The 15,488-nt window shown below is 50.7% G+C and overlaps 1 protein-coding gene across 2 annotated transcripts in view; it reads right to left on the bottom strand.

Annotated features, from left to right (window-relative positions):
- Window positions 1–15,488, bottom strand: part of GRK5 (G protein-coupled receptor kinase 5) — a 158,252-nt gene that overhangs the window by 130,344 nt on the left and 12,420 nt on the right. The window contains exon 2 of one of the 2 annotated variants that reach the window (XM_084904472.1): window positions 6,755–6,889. The exons of the other annotated variant lie outside the window; for it this stretch is intronic. Within the exon in view, the coding sequence (XP_084760598.1) occupies window positions 6,755–6,889 (135 nt within the window). The remainder of the gene's footprint in view (window positions 1–6,754; window positions 6,890–15,488) is intronic. 2 annotated transcript variants of the gene reach the window in all.

The raw sequence follows: 15,488 nt of genomic DNA, 5'->3' as shown, positions 1-15,488 counted from the left end.
TGTTCTCAGAGTTTCCGCCTGTCACTGGCCCGGCTGCCTCCGGCTCTGTATAATCACATCTGCAGAAAACACCAGGGTCCAAGCCCTCGCTCTGAGCCTGGGACCTGGGGCTCGTTCTCGGGTCTGAGCAAACCCTCACGGGGGCCCTCAGCCGGTTCTCCTCTGAGCCCGCTAAAACGGCAGCTGGCCCGAGCGGAGCCTGGAGGTGCTAAAATGCAAATCTGTGAGGAGATGGTCCTTTTCAGGTGCCATTCCCATCAGAGCTGTGAGGGCCTTCTGTTGACCAAACAGTGAATGTTTTCAACCCCAACCAACACCTGGCTTGGAGGGCACAGGAGGGAGCTTTAAACCTCAACCAGGCCTGCCACACGGCTCCCAGAGGCATGACGTAAGTGGGTGCTTTGCCAAAACTGGCGAGACAAAGCCACCCGGCCAGCACCGAGCCCGGCCATCACGCTGTGTCCTCCCCGGGTCACCTCTTCCAAGGCCAAGACCGACATCCTCCGTTGACTCCTTTGTGCTGGAACATTCCTCACCCCGTTGGACAGGTCGGTTCTAATTCTTTGCTTTGGTGGTGGGGTCAGTTTAGTATTTCCTAAATGCTCTCACCACAGGAAGAACAAAAATTCAACTGTTATACAACTCAGTAGGTAGGTAGACAGATACAGTGTGTGTAGTTTAAAAACATGTAACGTGAGATCTACTCCCTTAAGAAAATTTCAATTACGTAACACAGTGCCACACTGTTAACTACAGGCTCCGTGTGGTACAGGCCCAGCACCTGCTAAAAATAAAGTCTCACTGACGCACAGCCTTGTCATTGGTGGAGGGATAGGCTGTGGCTGCCTTCAAGCTGCAATGGCAGAATTCAGTAGTTGCGACCGAGAGCACGTGGCTCATAACCCTAAGATTTTTACTATCTGCCCTTTACCGAGAAGGCTGGCTAAGCACTGATACGTAAGATCGAGGCTTAAAAAGTATGTCTAGCCGAAGTCGGTTTGGCTCAGTGGTAGAGCGTCGGTCTGCGGACTGAAGGGTCCCGGGTTCGATTCCGGTCAAGGGCATGTACATTGATTGCGGGCACATCCCCAGTGGGAGGTGTGCAAGAGGCAGCTGGTGGATGTTTCTCTCTCATCGACGTTTCTGGCTCTCTATCTCTCTCCCTTCTTCTCTGTAAAAAATCAACAAAAAATATATATTTTTTTAATTTTAAAAAAAAGTATGTCTACACGCATAATGTGACAGAAGGGACCATTGTGGGTCAGATGAGTGTCTTTTAAACACTGTGATTAGCGTCACTGCCAACAACTTTAAAATCCACACTTCTACCACTCAGGCATATCTGTTACTGGTTGAGCCTCATGCCCAACCAGGAGATGCCTTGTTCTCACACGGTTGGTTGGGGTGGGCAGTCATGGTGTACACTTGCCCGGCACTACTTGTTTACCCAGAGGGCCAGTCCCTGTGGTCCCCACCAGGCGCAGGCAAGTGATGCTGTGATGCCAAAACGTCCTTTCCAGAGGTGATGCCCTCTTGGCACTGGGGTTGCTAAGAGACCTGCTAGGGAGCCTCCATCCAGGCAAGAATGAAGCAGGGGGGAGACAAGCAGAGCTGAGAGCTGGGGACAGAAAGAACCCAGAAACACTGTTTTACGCCTTGGACACACGAGGCCATGAATTCTCATTTCTGTTGAAGCTAGTTAGAGTTACGTTTCTGTCACTTACTACCAAAGGATTTCTGAGGACTGTGGTTGTGATCTTTTCATGTTCTACTTGTTGCATTTTAGAGTTCATGTTTGTACGTCTTCTTAATCATTTTCATCTTTAGTGGTACCTACCCCATTAGAGATGGGACAAGCCCCTACTGGGCCGCCCAGCCAACGGACACCAATGCAGACCTCCCTGGGTGCTATACCCTAACTCAGCAGACCTTCCCATGCCGTGGACACTCCTGGGCATCATGACGATGATGTCATGGGCAGTCCTTGTTACAAAAGAGACCACCGCTAGCTAGCCCCATGCCCACCTAACTCACAAGCACAGACATCACCAGCCAGGTCCCCCCCCGCCATCCCACTGAGACACAGCTCGAGTACGTTCGTTTAGCTGTCAGAGACCTACGTCCGCCATTTCTCCCTGCCTAGACCTCATGCCTCACAGTCAAGATCCCAGGCTGTCGGGTTCCTGAGCTGGCAGGAAAACTTTCCCACTGAGCCCTCCACCTTTGGTGTCCTGGTCTTTTAACAGATTGTAAGTCACCTGTGTTATTGGCAGGTGATTCCCTCAAAGAGGCAAGTCCCCAGATCAAGACAGATCCCTCGTCTGTCCAGCCACCCCAATCGCCCCGGAGCCTGGGACCAGAGCGGGTCTCAGTACCTGCTTGTTGGGTGGATGAATAAATGAAAAAAAAATGAATATATCCTACGTGCCAGGCACTAAGCCATGTTTCATAATCACATATAACACTGCCTCTTTCTACAGCATTGCCAGCTTCGTTTTGGCAAAAGATGTTCCCAGCGAGATTAGCCGTGTTGGGACAAAATCTGAAGAAAAACCTGTATTAGGAAAAGCAACTTGCACATTTTGGCAAAGCCTCGTTGAACCTGTCAGTGGCTCACAGGGCTGCGAAGAGAGTGCACTGAAGGTCAGATGTCCTGGGTCACTGACACGAAGGTGCTCAGGGCCACGCCTCCTTTCTGCCCAGAGGAAACAGCAGGCCTCAGGACCACACAGGGGCCCGGGGCCATCCCCTCCCGTGGACATGGGCCATCTGAGATCACGGATGCCCTTTGCCCTCCGTTCGGTTCTCACCAGAAGCCCTGGGGATAGATGAGGGTACCATCCCCATTTCACAGATGGAAAAACCGAGGCTGCAGGAGAACCAGCGGCTATAGGTCACTCCAGCTGGGAAGTGTTAAGCTAATTAAACAAGGCCACTGGACCTAAGTGGCTCTAATGCCCTGGCAGCCAACATAAGCAAACCAAAACCTAAGTCTGTTAATGTCTCAAGGTTACGAAAACAGAACGCCAGAGGCGACCAATCACAAACAGCCAACTCGGCTTGAAGCTATAGCCAATCAAACAATTTCCTTTCGTTGCTTCCACACGTTCTCTATAAAAGTCTATCCCCAGGCCCCGTTCGGAGGAGCACTCCTAACCACGTCTGGTTTGGCAGTGCTTGATTTGAAGTGATTTTTGCTCAAATAAACCCTTAAAATGCTTACTATGCCTGTTCATCTCTTAACAGAAACAACTAGAACCTGGATTTTTTTTTTCAGTCCGTAGTCCCCACTCTTGCAATCAGCCATGCTCAAGGTCAGACCACGTAGCCCCCAGGGAAGCACTGAGAGCCCTGGCAGGGATCCTGCTCCTCTGGCCCGGGGGCCCTTTGGCCTGGGCATCTGCATTCCTCCATGTTCCGGCTGCGTGGCATCAAGTCAAAGACTCTCTGCATCCCCTTTCCTTTCAAAACCATGCTTGTCCCGGGCTGCCCCATGCTGACAGAGGCAGCTCCAAGGGGCAAGAATGCAGCCCCCCAGCTGAAACCGGTGTGGCTCAGTGGATAGAGCAACAGCCAGTGGACTGAAGGGTCCCGGGGTTCGATTCCGGTCAAGGGCATGCACCTTGGTTGTGGGCACATCCCCAGTGAGGAGTGTGCAGGAGGCAGGCTGGTCGATGTTTCTGACTCTATCCCTCTCCCTTCCTCACTGTGAAAACACAATAAAATATATTTTAAAAAGAATGCGGCCCCCAAGCTCCCAGCTGGGTTAGGGCTCCTGATTGGGAAGCTCCCCAGTTATCTCATTTGTTGTGTTAGTTTGTTTTTTTATTATTTTTTTTAAATAATCTTTCTCAATAACAAAACTCCCTTCCTCTCTTTCCAGCAAGAAGTTAGGCTCTGAAGGTTGCAATGTCATTTAGATGACAATATATATATATATATATATATATATATATATATATATATATATATATATATATATATATATATATATTGTATATATATTTAAAATGGAAAAAAATTACATTTTTCAAATGCCTTGGTTTCAACACCCCCTCCCAAAACAACGTTTTCTACTGAGCTTTTCCTGGCCTGGCACGTAGAGCGACTATAATGGATTGTCCAAACAGGGACCCTTTTAAGAATGAAAGGGGACACTTTTAACCCTGACACCAGCCATCCCATCACCCCGCTTTGGGGGGATGGAGGGGATCAGAAGCCCGGAGAAGAGTGGAAACCACCGCCAGACAGCGAAGTGAGTGAGGGCACGTAAACGCCGGCCCTGAGACAGTCCGAGCAGCACAGCCACTTCCACAGGGGAGGGGATTCTCTCGTCCCACGCACTCTGCCTCGGCGGCGCAAGCCGCTGCAGCAACTCCGTGTCCGCAGAAGGTGGGCATTTTCCGGCTAGCTGCCCCCAAAGCCAGAGCATCTGGCTTCTGGGTCTTTCTTTCCTAGCTGTGATTCTAAAGTGCTGAGACTAAACCTTTCTAGATCCAGAACTTTCGGGGGGGGGGGGGGGGTGTCTAGTCTCAGAACAAAGAAGGCTGGGCGATCACTGGGTCCATCCCAGCCGCCAGGCAGGGAGGGCCACGCCCAGTGTGCCAGATGGAATCGAACCTCTGCTCTCTCCCTCTAGCCTCCGGAGGAAGGCGTGCCACCTCCCTGGGCAAGCCGGTCCAAAGTTTAATTGGAATCTTCAGGGCCACCCTCCACCCAGACCCAGGAAACCAAGAACGTCCGACTCTCCCGCCGCTCATCCGGCCAGCCCCCGGCCGCTGGGAGGGGGGCCTTCTCCTCCGCAGACCGGAAAACGCTCTCTGGGCCCAGAAAACAACACACACACGCACCTCCTCCCTCCCCAGCTCAGCACCCCCACACACTTGTAATCCCCTGGCTGATGGTAATTGGAAAGACATGCCATGCAAGCAGCAGAGCTTCCAGCATTTCTAGCCATTTCCACGTCAACAGGAGCCCCTCCCCCACCCCAGCCTCTCCCCTTGACAGACAGACAGCCCATTAAGAACTCGCCCACAATAGTCTTTCGTGTAAGGACATGTAAACAGCATCATTCAAACCTACAGGCAGGTACTTCCCAGCTCACTGCTTCCATTTCCTTTATTGTGGGACTGTTCACCTGCCTTCCCCCTCCCCCGCCTCCCTGCCCCCACTCTCACACCCTCCCTCCCTCCTTCAGTCTCCCTGAAGTTCAAGGGTCTTCCCCTTGAATACTGCTTCGATCAGGAAGCTTTGTGTGTGACTTTTCATTTCCTGGGGGAAGGCCCCAGGTCATGCCTGCTGGCTCCTTGGTTCCAATGTATTCCTACTGCTAATACCCACATAGGTTCCTGCCAGGGCTCCACAGTAAATGAGCAAGATTTTCAGTGCCTGCTGAAATTACACTTTAAGCAAACTGTGGCTGCACAACTGGTTTGTTTTTTTCAAAGAAGAACTTGGCTCATTACATAACGAAGTTTGTGAGGCAAATACACTATGGGAAAGCACAAGGGCCCCACACCCGGAGGCCCGTCAGGTGATACAATGGAGCAACGGGGACTTGGTGTGAGGCGAGAGGGAACAGTGTGGTGTGTGGAGACATGTAGACCCCAAAATAATCGGCCAAACTCCAATTATAGACAAATGCCGTCATGAAAACATTCTTACCTAATTCTTCCCTAGAACTTGCGATTTTCTAAGAGAAGTCTTATATCGGGAATGGTATGTGAAATGTTCTGATTTTTAAAATAGCGTGTGGGCCAAACCCTTGTGACCCCTGCACTAGGTGAAAAACAGCTCCTGGTGCAACCAGGGCCCCCGTGCTACTGGGCACAGAAGAACCCAGTGCCAGGAGCAGCCATGGGGTGGGGGAGAGCCAGGCCTGGGGATGGGCATGTGGCCAAAAGCAGGTCCCAGGCCCCACCACTCAAAGCCCAGCTCCTCTGCAGGCTGTAGCCTCTGGGACACTTTCTGGGAATGATCTTATTTTTTAGGAAGGAAGCAATCAGGAAATAGAATTCACTTTACTGTAATTCACTTTACTCAAGTTCACATTACAGAAATTCACTTCACAGTCAGCCTTGCTAAAACAGATCCAGGAAGAATGTGATGGGCAGTGGCCTTGTCCCAATACATATATACAAGATAACTGAGCATAAAGCCCTTAACCACCTCCCAGGTCCCTGTGATGGAGCAAAAACCAGTAACTCGGACAAATAATCCAACCAAGCAGAGTCTGGACCTTCTTTCCCTAACCCAAATCAGGGGAATGGGCCCCGCAGAGAAGAAAAGTGAGTGTAAGAGTCATATTCCCTTGCTTGGTTTAAACAACTGAGAAAAGACGTGACCCTGGGCAAGTTACTTACTCTCTTTAAGCCTCAGTTTCTTCATCTGCAAAATGGGGAGAATGGGGACACATTCCTAGTAAGATCCCTGTGAGGACTGAGAGATAATGCATGCTAAGCTGTAGAATGGGGTAAAGATATTAACACTTTTTTTTGTAACAGAAAGGGAAACTGGAGGTGAAATTGAAGTCCTAAAGGGAAACACCAGTGAGAATGGATTTAGTACTTGGCACAGTACACAGCACACGTTCAGGGGACCCATAACAAGTTAGCTCCTGAGTAAGACAGCTCCCCAGCGTTGAGGCCAGGGATGACCTAGAGGTCCCAGAGGGTGGAAGCAAGGTCTCCCCAGACAGGTCACCGCAGTGCCCAACTCTACACCCCCAGGGAGCAGCCAGGCCCAGAGCCATTACCGGCCACAGCTCCAGCCAACTCCAAGCCAGGCCCCAAGGCTTCCTGCAATGTCTTCTCTCCCTGGCTCCGTCTTCCCAGTGGAGAGGGGCTTTCGGCCTTCCTGGCAGGTGGGAGAGGTGAGACTGGAGCTGAGCCTGAGGAAGACAGGAGCCCTTGAGCTTCCAGACGGGGCCGCCTATCCTCGTAGTCCAGGGCCCCACCTTGGGCCTCCACATGGGCTGGGACTCAGCTACCATTCGCCTTTGGTCCTCTGCCAGCCTCAAGGCATCTCCTGGGGAGGAGTGGGCTTGGCATAGGCCAGAATCTGGATCCTGGGTTCATCATTCATTCAAAAGGTATTTATTGAGCACCTAACGTATACCTGTCACACAACAAAGAGCCACAGACACGTGGCCTGTCCTCCCGAAGCTTCTAGGCTACCAGTCTCCAGAGCCACCTTTTTTTCTAACAACAAATTCTAGCACGTTTTCAAAAAGAAAAGTCAGAAATTAATCAAGCAGATGTCCCTACCCCTTACCTTCACATGAAAATGGCTTTTTGTTGTTGAACCAATTCATGACCTTGGGGGAGTGTGAGCGGATGGAATGTGCCTTGTCACGGGCCCTCGATGAAAATAAAATTGTCACACTCCCACTCCACAGCGGGCAGCGGGCAGCCAGCCCGCAAACAGTAGTACGTGGGTTTCTTCTTGGCCAAGGAGCTAATTTACATAAACCTAAAGGTGCGACACTGTTTGTAAGCCTTACTCTCTTGTTGTAACATTTTCCAATTACCTACATGTCAGTGAAACCCAGGGTCCGGTGTTCCAACAATAACAGACAAATCAAACTGCTTACTCTCTGGCCACATTGTTCACTCTCCTCGTATGTCTCTTTTTTTAAATGTATTTTTATTGATTTCAGAGAGGAAGCGAAACATCAATGAGAGGAAATCACTGATCGGCTGTCTCCCGCACACCCCCCACTGGGGATCGAGCCGGGCGTGTGATGCGCAACCTCTGACCAGACCCGCCAGGCTCTTGTTTGTTTCTTTCATATAAAATCTACGCGTGAAGAACGTCATAACTGAGAAAAACCAGGTTGAAGAATTACAGTTATCATCCATCCTGTGCTCCCAAATTTCAAATCCATCTGAAAAAATAACCTCAAAATATAGTTATGCCTCCCACTGGCTGAAGGACTTGGGAAGAAATCCTAAATCCTCTGTACCTCTATAGTCTCCTCGTTTATAAAATGGGATTCACCAGTTGGCCCACTTCATTGATTTGTGGTAGGGACTCCATGAAATATGACGTATACAGTAAGTATTAGCTACTTTTACTGAAAATTTTTTGCCAACACCAAGGTGAGGAAGTGAAACATGGTGGCTGAAAGGATACCAATGCTGGGGCCTGGGTTCAAATCCTGATTTTCCCATTAATCACTGTGACCTGGGGCAAGTGAAGGCCTCTCTCTGAGCCCCCATTTTCTCCTCTGTGGACCTGGGGTAAAAATACCCCAGTTATCGACCTACAGGGCAGTTGTAAAGAGTGCCCTAAGAGTGCGTAAGCGCCGCTTTAAGTTTATAACCATTTTAATAATGGTGAAACCAAGGCTTATCGGAGGGGTTGCCCTCTCCGGGAGGGGCTGTCTATAAATTAACTGACACACGTGTCTGGGCTTCCACCAGGAAGCAGCTTTGGGATAGAACTAAGGTCTGTGCAGGCAGCATCCACTTCTGGACTCACACTCAGCCATTGTTCCCAACACCTTGGGCTCACATATCCATGGAGACCGGCCTGTTTGTTTACTTGTTTCCTGATTTTTTTTTTCTTTTCTTTTTGCCATAACTGGAGTCCATAAAGGCAGCCAGGTCAGGATTGTATTGTTTGTGGCAAACGTCAAATGCACCTGCCTCTGTGTCCAGGCAAAGTCTAGGATAAGTGCTCACTCAGCCTTCCTTGACTCAGGGCACCCCCTCTTCATCCAGGACCCTCCAGGCCTGCCTTCTTGGGCCCTTTAAGGCAGGTAACCCCTGAAGATGTGGCTTCTAGCCCGGGGTGAGTCAGCATCCTTTGACTGTAAGTGTCAACTCTTCGATTTGCCTAAACAGGAAGGGGTGGGGGTGTACATCTGGCTCCCAGGATGGCTGGCGGCCACAACCAGACAATGTGATGAGGCCTGCGTCTCTCCCCCACGTCGCCTTTATTCTCAGGAAGATGGTGACAACAGCGGCCAGCATTCCCAGGCTTCTCTCCGCCCCGGCGGCCAAAGAGCAGTCCTCTCTGGACCCTGAATCACATCCTCATCCCTGACCTGGTCCCTGAGGTCAGAGAGAGAAGTCGTGCTCTGATTGGCCAGGGTGGAGCCAATGAGAAGTCATCCCCACCAAGCTCCTGGACTGACTATGAGGCGTGGTCCTCCTGGGAAAATGGAGGTGCTGCGGCCAGGGTGAGAGGGCTTGGGGGCCTGGGGGGGGGGGGGGGTAGACAACAAAGCCATCTGTTCCTTCGTCCTCCAGAGCCGCTGCCGTGTGGCACCTCCCAACGCCTCACCTCGGGCCAGGAGGCTCCGTGCTGGCCATTCCTCCACCCGCTGGGGCCGATCCACACCTGCGTCCTTTCCCAGAGCCAGCAGCACCGCCCAGCTGCCCTGCCGTGTCCCCTGGGTTCAGACTTCATTGTTTTGTCCCACGCCTCTCACATCCCATCAGGGGTCAGTGCTATAGATTCGGCCTCCCCAATGCTGCTCCTACCCACCCCACCCCACCCCACCCCCACACCCCCTTTTTTTTTTTTGCAGGACCCTGGCCTCCCCCACCTACTTCTCAGAACGACAGCCCACTGTGCCTCACAGACTGTGCGGCCGGACCCAGCCAGCATCAGCCTCCTCTGCTCAAAAATGCTCAGTGGCCCCATTTTGCCTAAAAATTTAACTCTCGGCTTCTCCGCCTGGCATTCGGAGACCTCCCCGTACGACGGACAGTCCCACCTCCAGCCTTCCTGCTCCCTGAGGCCCTACAACTGCTCCACCCCGTCACCGCCTCACCACCATTTGGCTCTGCCCTCCCCGCTGCCAGGGCCCCCTGTCCCCACAGCACTCCAGCCCGGAGCCTCAGGAGGCGAAACTCTCCCCCACAACTCTGGCTTCGGGATCGCATCCAAGTTCCAACGCTCACCTGCTACACGACCTTGGGCAAGTACATTCGCCTCTCTGCTGGATTTGTCACGTGCCAATGACGATACATAACTCATCGGACTGCAGGGAAAAACGCATCTCTAGCAATTTCTCTGTAAGGGCTCTGCTAATAGTCACCAGCTTCACACTATCAATCACCAGCTTCCAGCCCAGCCCCATGACACCTCCCTAGGAAGCCTTTACTGACAGCCCCTCCCCATCGCGACCGCCTTTGTACTTACATCCCACAGAGGCCGTGTTCCGTCCTTCCCCCAATTAGGCTGGGACTCCCAGAAAGGGAGGAGCGGTCTCTTTCATCATCACATTTCCCTCGGCTAGCATGCTACACCCAGGAGGGCCTGAATCCTCAGTGACATCCACTCGGATTCTGTGCACCCAGAGTATTCCTGCTCACCGGCTGGCCATTAGTTCACAGACAGAGTCCGCAGGAGTCCGGTCCCCTCTGGGCACGACCCTGGTTTCAGGATTTCAGGCAGTCAGGCTCTCTCTTCTTCAACTCCCAGCTTGTCAAACAAGAATCAAAGTGCTCCCCTCCCACAACCATCACACAGAGATAAAAATAAAATAAGCAAGTGATGCCCTAGGCCTAGTCCGCTTGGCTCAGTGCATGAAGCGCTAGCCTGCAGACTGAAGGGTCCCAGGTTCAATTCCGGCTAAGGGCACGTGCCCGGGTTACGGGCTCCATTCCCAGTGGGGGGCCGTGCAGAAAGTAGCTGATCAATGATTCTCTCTTATCATTAATGTGTTTTCTTTTTCTCTCTCTCTCTCCCTTCCTCTCTGAAATCAATAAAGACATTTTTTTTTAAATAAGCAAAGTGATGGTGGTTGCTGTTAAAGCAAACCCTCAGCGCTGTGCCCCAGGGCATCGGGACCGTCCCTACCTCCTTCGTTCTTGTCCTCCGCTCCCCTCCGCCAAGATCGCCACCCACAGGGGTCGCCCGGTCCCCAATGTGGGTCGTGCAGGTATATGCCCAGACCGGGAATTGAACCCGCAACCTTTGGTGTACAGGACAATGCTCCAAATTAACAGCCACCCAGCCAGGGCATGAACATATTGTTTGAAAGAATTTATTTACCCACACTACTTTAACCAGGCATTATCAGTGTTTAAATTGTTGCCAATCTAAGATCTTGCGTATATAAGATTCTGCTGACTAGTGAGACTGAGCATCTTTTCATGACTAGTGGTCCCTATTACTGCCTGTCTGACCAGTACCCTCTTTTTTAACCCTAGAAACCACCCCAGCTTCTCTGGCTGTAACCAGAGCCACCATATTCCTATAACTTCACCCCTATGACCTGCAATCTGAGAATCTAAGAGTTGATGCCTGCAATCTATGGTAATTGTCCCGGAGTGATCCACTGACCCAAGACAGACGGGGGGGGGGGGGGGGGGGGGGGGGGGGGGAGTCGCTGCCTAAGATTTTCCAAAACAGAATTGGAGAGGGAAAGACCAGTCTTCTCTCCATTGGTAGAAGCTGTCGATGTGAAACTACGAACATTTCCCCATCGTATGGAGAAGACAGTGAGGAAATGTGAAGTGGGTAGATTGAAAGAAGCAGATGAGGGCAATAAGGAGGGCAGTGAAGCGTGCCAGAAGGTCCCAGTTCCGGGTAACAGGGTCCCGAGGCCATCCCAGGCCGGCACTCCGCTCCCTCCCTCTGACATGTGCACCACCTCGGTCTCCTCCCAGATGAGTTCTCCTATGTCTGTGCTCGTCCAGATTGGATTCCTGTCACTGGCAACCAAGACTCCTGCCCAATTAACATATCCTCTTTACTGCTTAATTAATATACCGCTTTCTTCTTTTGTGAATCACCTCTTCACACTCTTTGCTCACTTCTCTACTGGGTGTTTCCTCTTTGATTCACTTTTATGAATCACATATGGTGGGGCTATTTTCTCAGCTTGTCACTGACTTTTATCTTTTGTTATGATCTCTTTTCTCAGAGAACTTTATTTTTCACTGTCAAATGCGTCAATCTTTTTTCTTATAACTGTACCCCAAACTATAAGAAACAGTCACCTATATTTTCTTCTGGACTGTATATAGCTTCATTTAAAAAAAAAAAATATATATATATATATATATATATATATATATATATATATATATATATATATATTTCCTTATTGATTTTAGAGAGAAAGGGAGAAGAAGAGATAGAAACATCAATGATGATAGAGAATCACTGATCGGCTGCCTCCTGCTCACCCCCTACTGGGGATCAAGCCCACAACCCAAGCAGGTGCCCTTGGCTGGAATGGAACCTGGGACCTTTCAGTCCACAAGCTGACGCTCTGCTCTATCCACTGAGCCAAGCTGGCTAGGATTAGTTTCACTTTTAAAACTCTAAATCTTGCCGAAACCGGTTTGGCTCAGTGGTAGAGCGTCGGTCTGCGGACTGAAAGGTCCCAGATTCGATTCCGGTCCGGGGCATGTACGTTGGTTACGAGCATATCCCTGGTAGGGGGTGTGCAAGAGGCAGCTGGTTGATGTTTCTCTCTCATCGACATTTCTAGCTCTCTCTCTCTCTCCCTTCCTCTCTGTAAAAAATCAATAAAATATATTTAAAAAACAAACAACAACAACAAAAAAAAAACCCTCTAAATCTTCAATGATTCTAGAATTTTCTTAGTTAATATAATAAATCTAACATTGTATCTTCCCCAATGATTAGTTAGCCAGTTATCTCAACACCATTTCTTAGGGAAGCCATTCTTTTCCATGGGTTTGAAATGCTGCCTTTTCTACATACTAACTTTTTACATATACTTGCGTATCTGTATCTAGACTTTCTATTCCATCCATATTCTTTCCTTGGTCTCTACAATCATGAGGGCATTGTCCGTATGTGATGATAAACATACAGAGAGACTAAGTCACTGGCCTTGGGACCTGAGACAAATGAAGAGCAACCCCAGGACAGAACCCAAACGGCAGCCTCCACCTTCCGCCACTTCCAGCTGAGAAAGGGTAAGCAGAGAGACTCACCAACCCTTGACTGTGACATCCGTGTCACCAGCCAAGAGAAGGAGGACACCGAGCCCAAACGCATGAAGTTGCAGGTGAGTGAGGACATGGGTCGGGACTTGCCAGGAGCCCTCAGGAGCGCTGGCAGTGCCCATTCCCATCTCTGAGCTCTTCCCCTGTGGGTGACAACTGTCCCCAGCCACAAGCCCTGACAAGTAGGGAATGCTTATCAGTCTCCAGCTCCTTGTGGGGTGCCTCCAGACCCACATGACAAGGCCTCTCCTCACTCATGTCTCATGGAAAATTCTCACATTTTTCTCAACAACATTGACATTGTTTTCTTTGGCCAGACAGGGCCCTGTGTATTTTTAAGCTTTCCAGGAAGGCTTTTTATTAAGATAATACAGTGCAGAACAATCAAACTGCTTTATTTTTGACTTTTGATCTAATTTGCCTTTCTGTAATCCACTAAAGAAAATACCAGAACCGTAGACTTGCCTTTCTTAGATTGCAGGCATTGGTTCCATTAGCAGCAAGGAGGTTCTTTCCTGTTTGTTTCTATTGCACTACCTAACCCCTCCCAGCTCTCATTCTTTCCTTGGGGGTAATTTTAATTTTAATGTGTAATGCCTGCTCTTCAAATTAACATCAAATCTTATTATGAAGTACCCACAGTTGGATTACTATCGGTGGGAAATGCACCGGCAAAAAAATCTCAAGATATGAAGGGCGAAAATAGCTGCAGAAATCACCTGGGCCAAGGTACACATCCATACGGCTGAGAAAAGTTTGGCTCAGAGCGGTCAAGCAAGGTGCCTAAGCTCACACAGCATGGTGGTGGCACATTCTCCCTTGCCCTGCAGCCTTTCCAGGAGAAGCACTAATAGAGCTTTTAATGGGGATTGAAACATCTTGGCTCGGGGCATTGAACAGCATAAGGCATCATATTACCTTGAAAAGAAGGAAAAAAAATGGGTGTCTTGCCCCAACTCTGGGAAGTTATTAACCGGCTATGTCCTTGAGCTTTGCCAGATGTTAGCAGCACCACACTGGCGTCTACTAACAGATGCTAGCCCTGGTGTGTCTGTTCCTCCAATGTGACGTGCAGTGGAAGCACTGGCCTCACCTGAGAAGCCAGAGGCCGGGCTTCCGGCTTCAGCTCTACAGTGGGTATCCCAGTGGTCTTCTAACATCACAAGGCGTTCTCAGCAAAGGGTGAGACCTTATTCCGGATGTCCCTACAGAGCAGCAGAGGGCCTGGGACAGACACTCCCAGCACCTCCAGAGGGAGCGTGGCCTGCCTACAATCAGTTTCGGACATCTGGCCTCCAGAATTGTGAGGCGAAGCGTTTCTGTGGCTCTGAGCTGCAGCCCTAGGTAGCCCTAGGAAAGGAATAGAGCCCGGGAGTCAGTAACAGAGCCGCTGAACTGCTCGGAGGAAAACCCGGGCCTGGGACTCGGAGTGAAAGACGGCTTCTGCTCCAGCCCCGCCTTCTGCCGCCCACCTGGGCTCCCTCCGGTCCTCGGCCCCCTTCTCTAGAGAAAAGGGAGCTGGCTTCCTGCACGCTGAGATGACAAGGAGCCCGCAGCCACGTTCAGACTAATCGCCCAATTAATGGGCAGCCTTTCTCCGTCTGGTCTCTCTGCTGCTTCCAGGCAGCTGTGAGCCACGGGAGTGCGAGCCAGCCCAGCTAGAATGCTTCCGGGAAGAAAGTACCACTCCCTCCTCCAACACTGACAAAAATAGTAAAGCCCCCGGGCTCTGGACTATACCCTCCTGCCCAGCTTCTCTCAGAGGGAGACGGCGTGGGGAGGCAGGGCCAGCGGCTTAGGTTGTATTGTACCGTTTCTATTTGAGCTATTGATTCTCAAAGGGACTCATGGCACACTCATGTAGGTAAATCACATGCAAACCTTCAGCCAAAGCAGTTACCTACGGAAGGGCCCACGACTTCCACAGAGGAGAAGACTGTGCCAGATGAAAGACGGGAGTGAAGGACACGCCGTGAGACCAACACCGGCACATGCACACCTCTGAGAGAATTAGGAAAGGGCGCCTCTACCCAGGGGTACATTTCCAGATCCACCGTCTCCATGGCGGGACCGAGGCCTCCCTACAGCCGTTCAAGGTCCTTACGGGTGGGAACAGATACGATGGGTCAGCCCCTGAGGAGCATGGGGGAGCAGTGGGTCCTCGCCGGGTGCCCTTGGAGAACCACCTCACCACTCGGCACTTGATTTCTCTTTCTTCCTAAAACGGAAAGGATAATCAACAGAGCTGCCACGTCTGGGCTGCGGGGATGATCAAAGGAGGGAAATGCGGGACCACCTTTGCAAAGCTGTGGGGCTTTGCCTGTGTTTCCTGCCAATTTACACATTCAAAACACAGGGGCAATTACAAAGTCTTTGCCAAGTACAGTCTTTGACTGAACCTGATTTTCCTAATCCAAGCTTTGAATACCACAGGAAAGATGACTGAACAGTGACGGGGGGGGGGGGGGGGGGGGGGGGGGGAGGCACGACACAGTAAAGGGGAGTATCAGATTCCAAAGGTTTAAAAAGCATCCCGACCTCATGTGTATC

This window comes from Pipistrellus hanaki (genome assembly GCF_964339955.1).
Source record: "Pipistrellus hanaki genome assembly, chromosome: 14".
NCBI classification, from domain to species: Eukaryota; Metazoa; Chordata; class Mammalia; order Chiroptera; family Vespertilionidae; genus Pipistrellus; species Pipistrellus hanaki.
The sequence above is the reverse complement of the archived record's forward strand: the minus strand, read 5'-3'. Positions and strand labels throughout refer to the sequence as shown.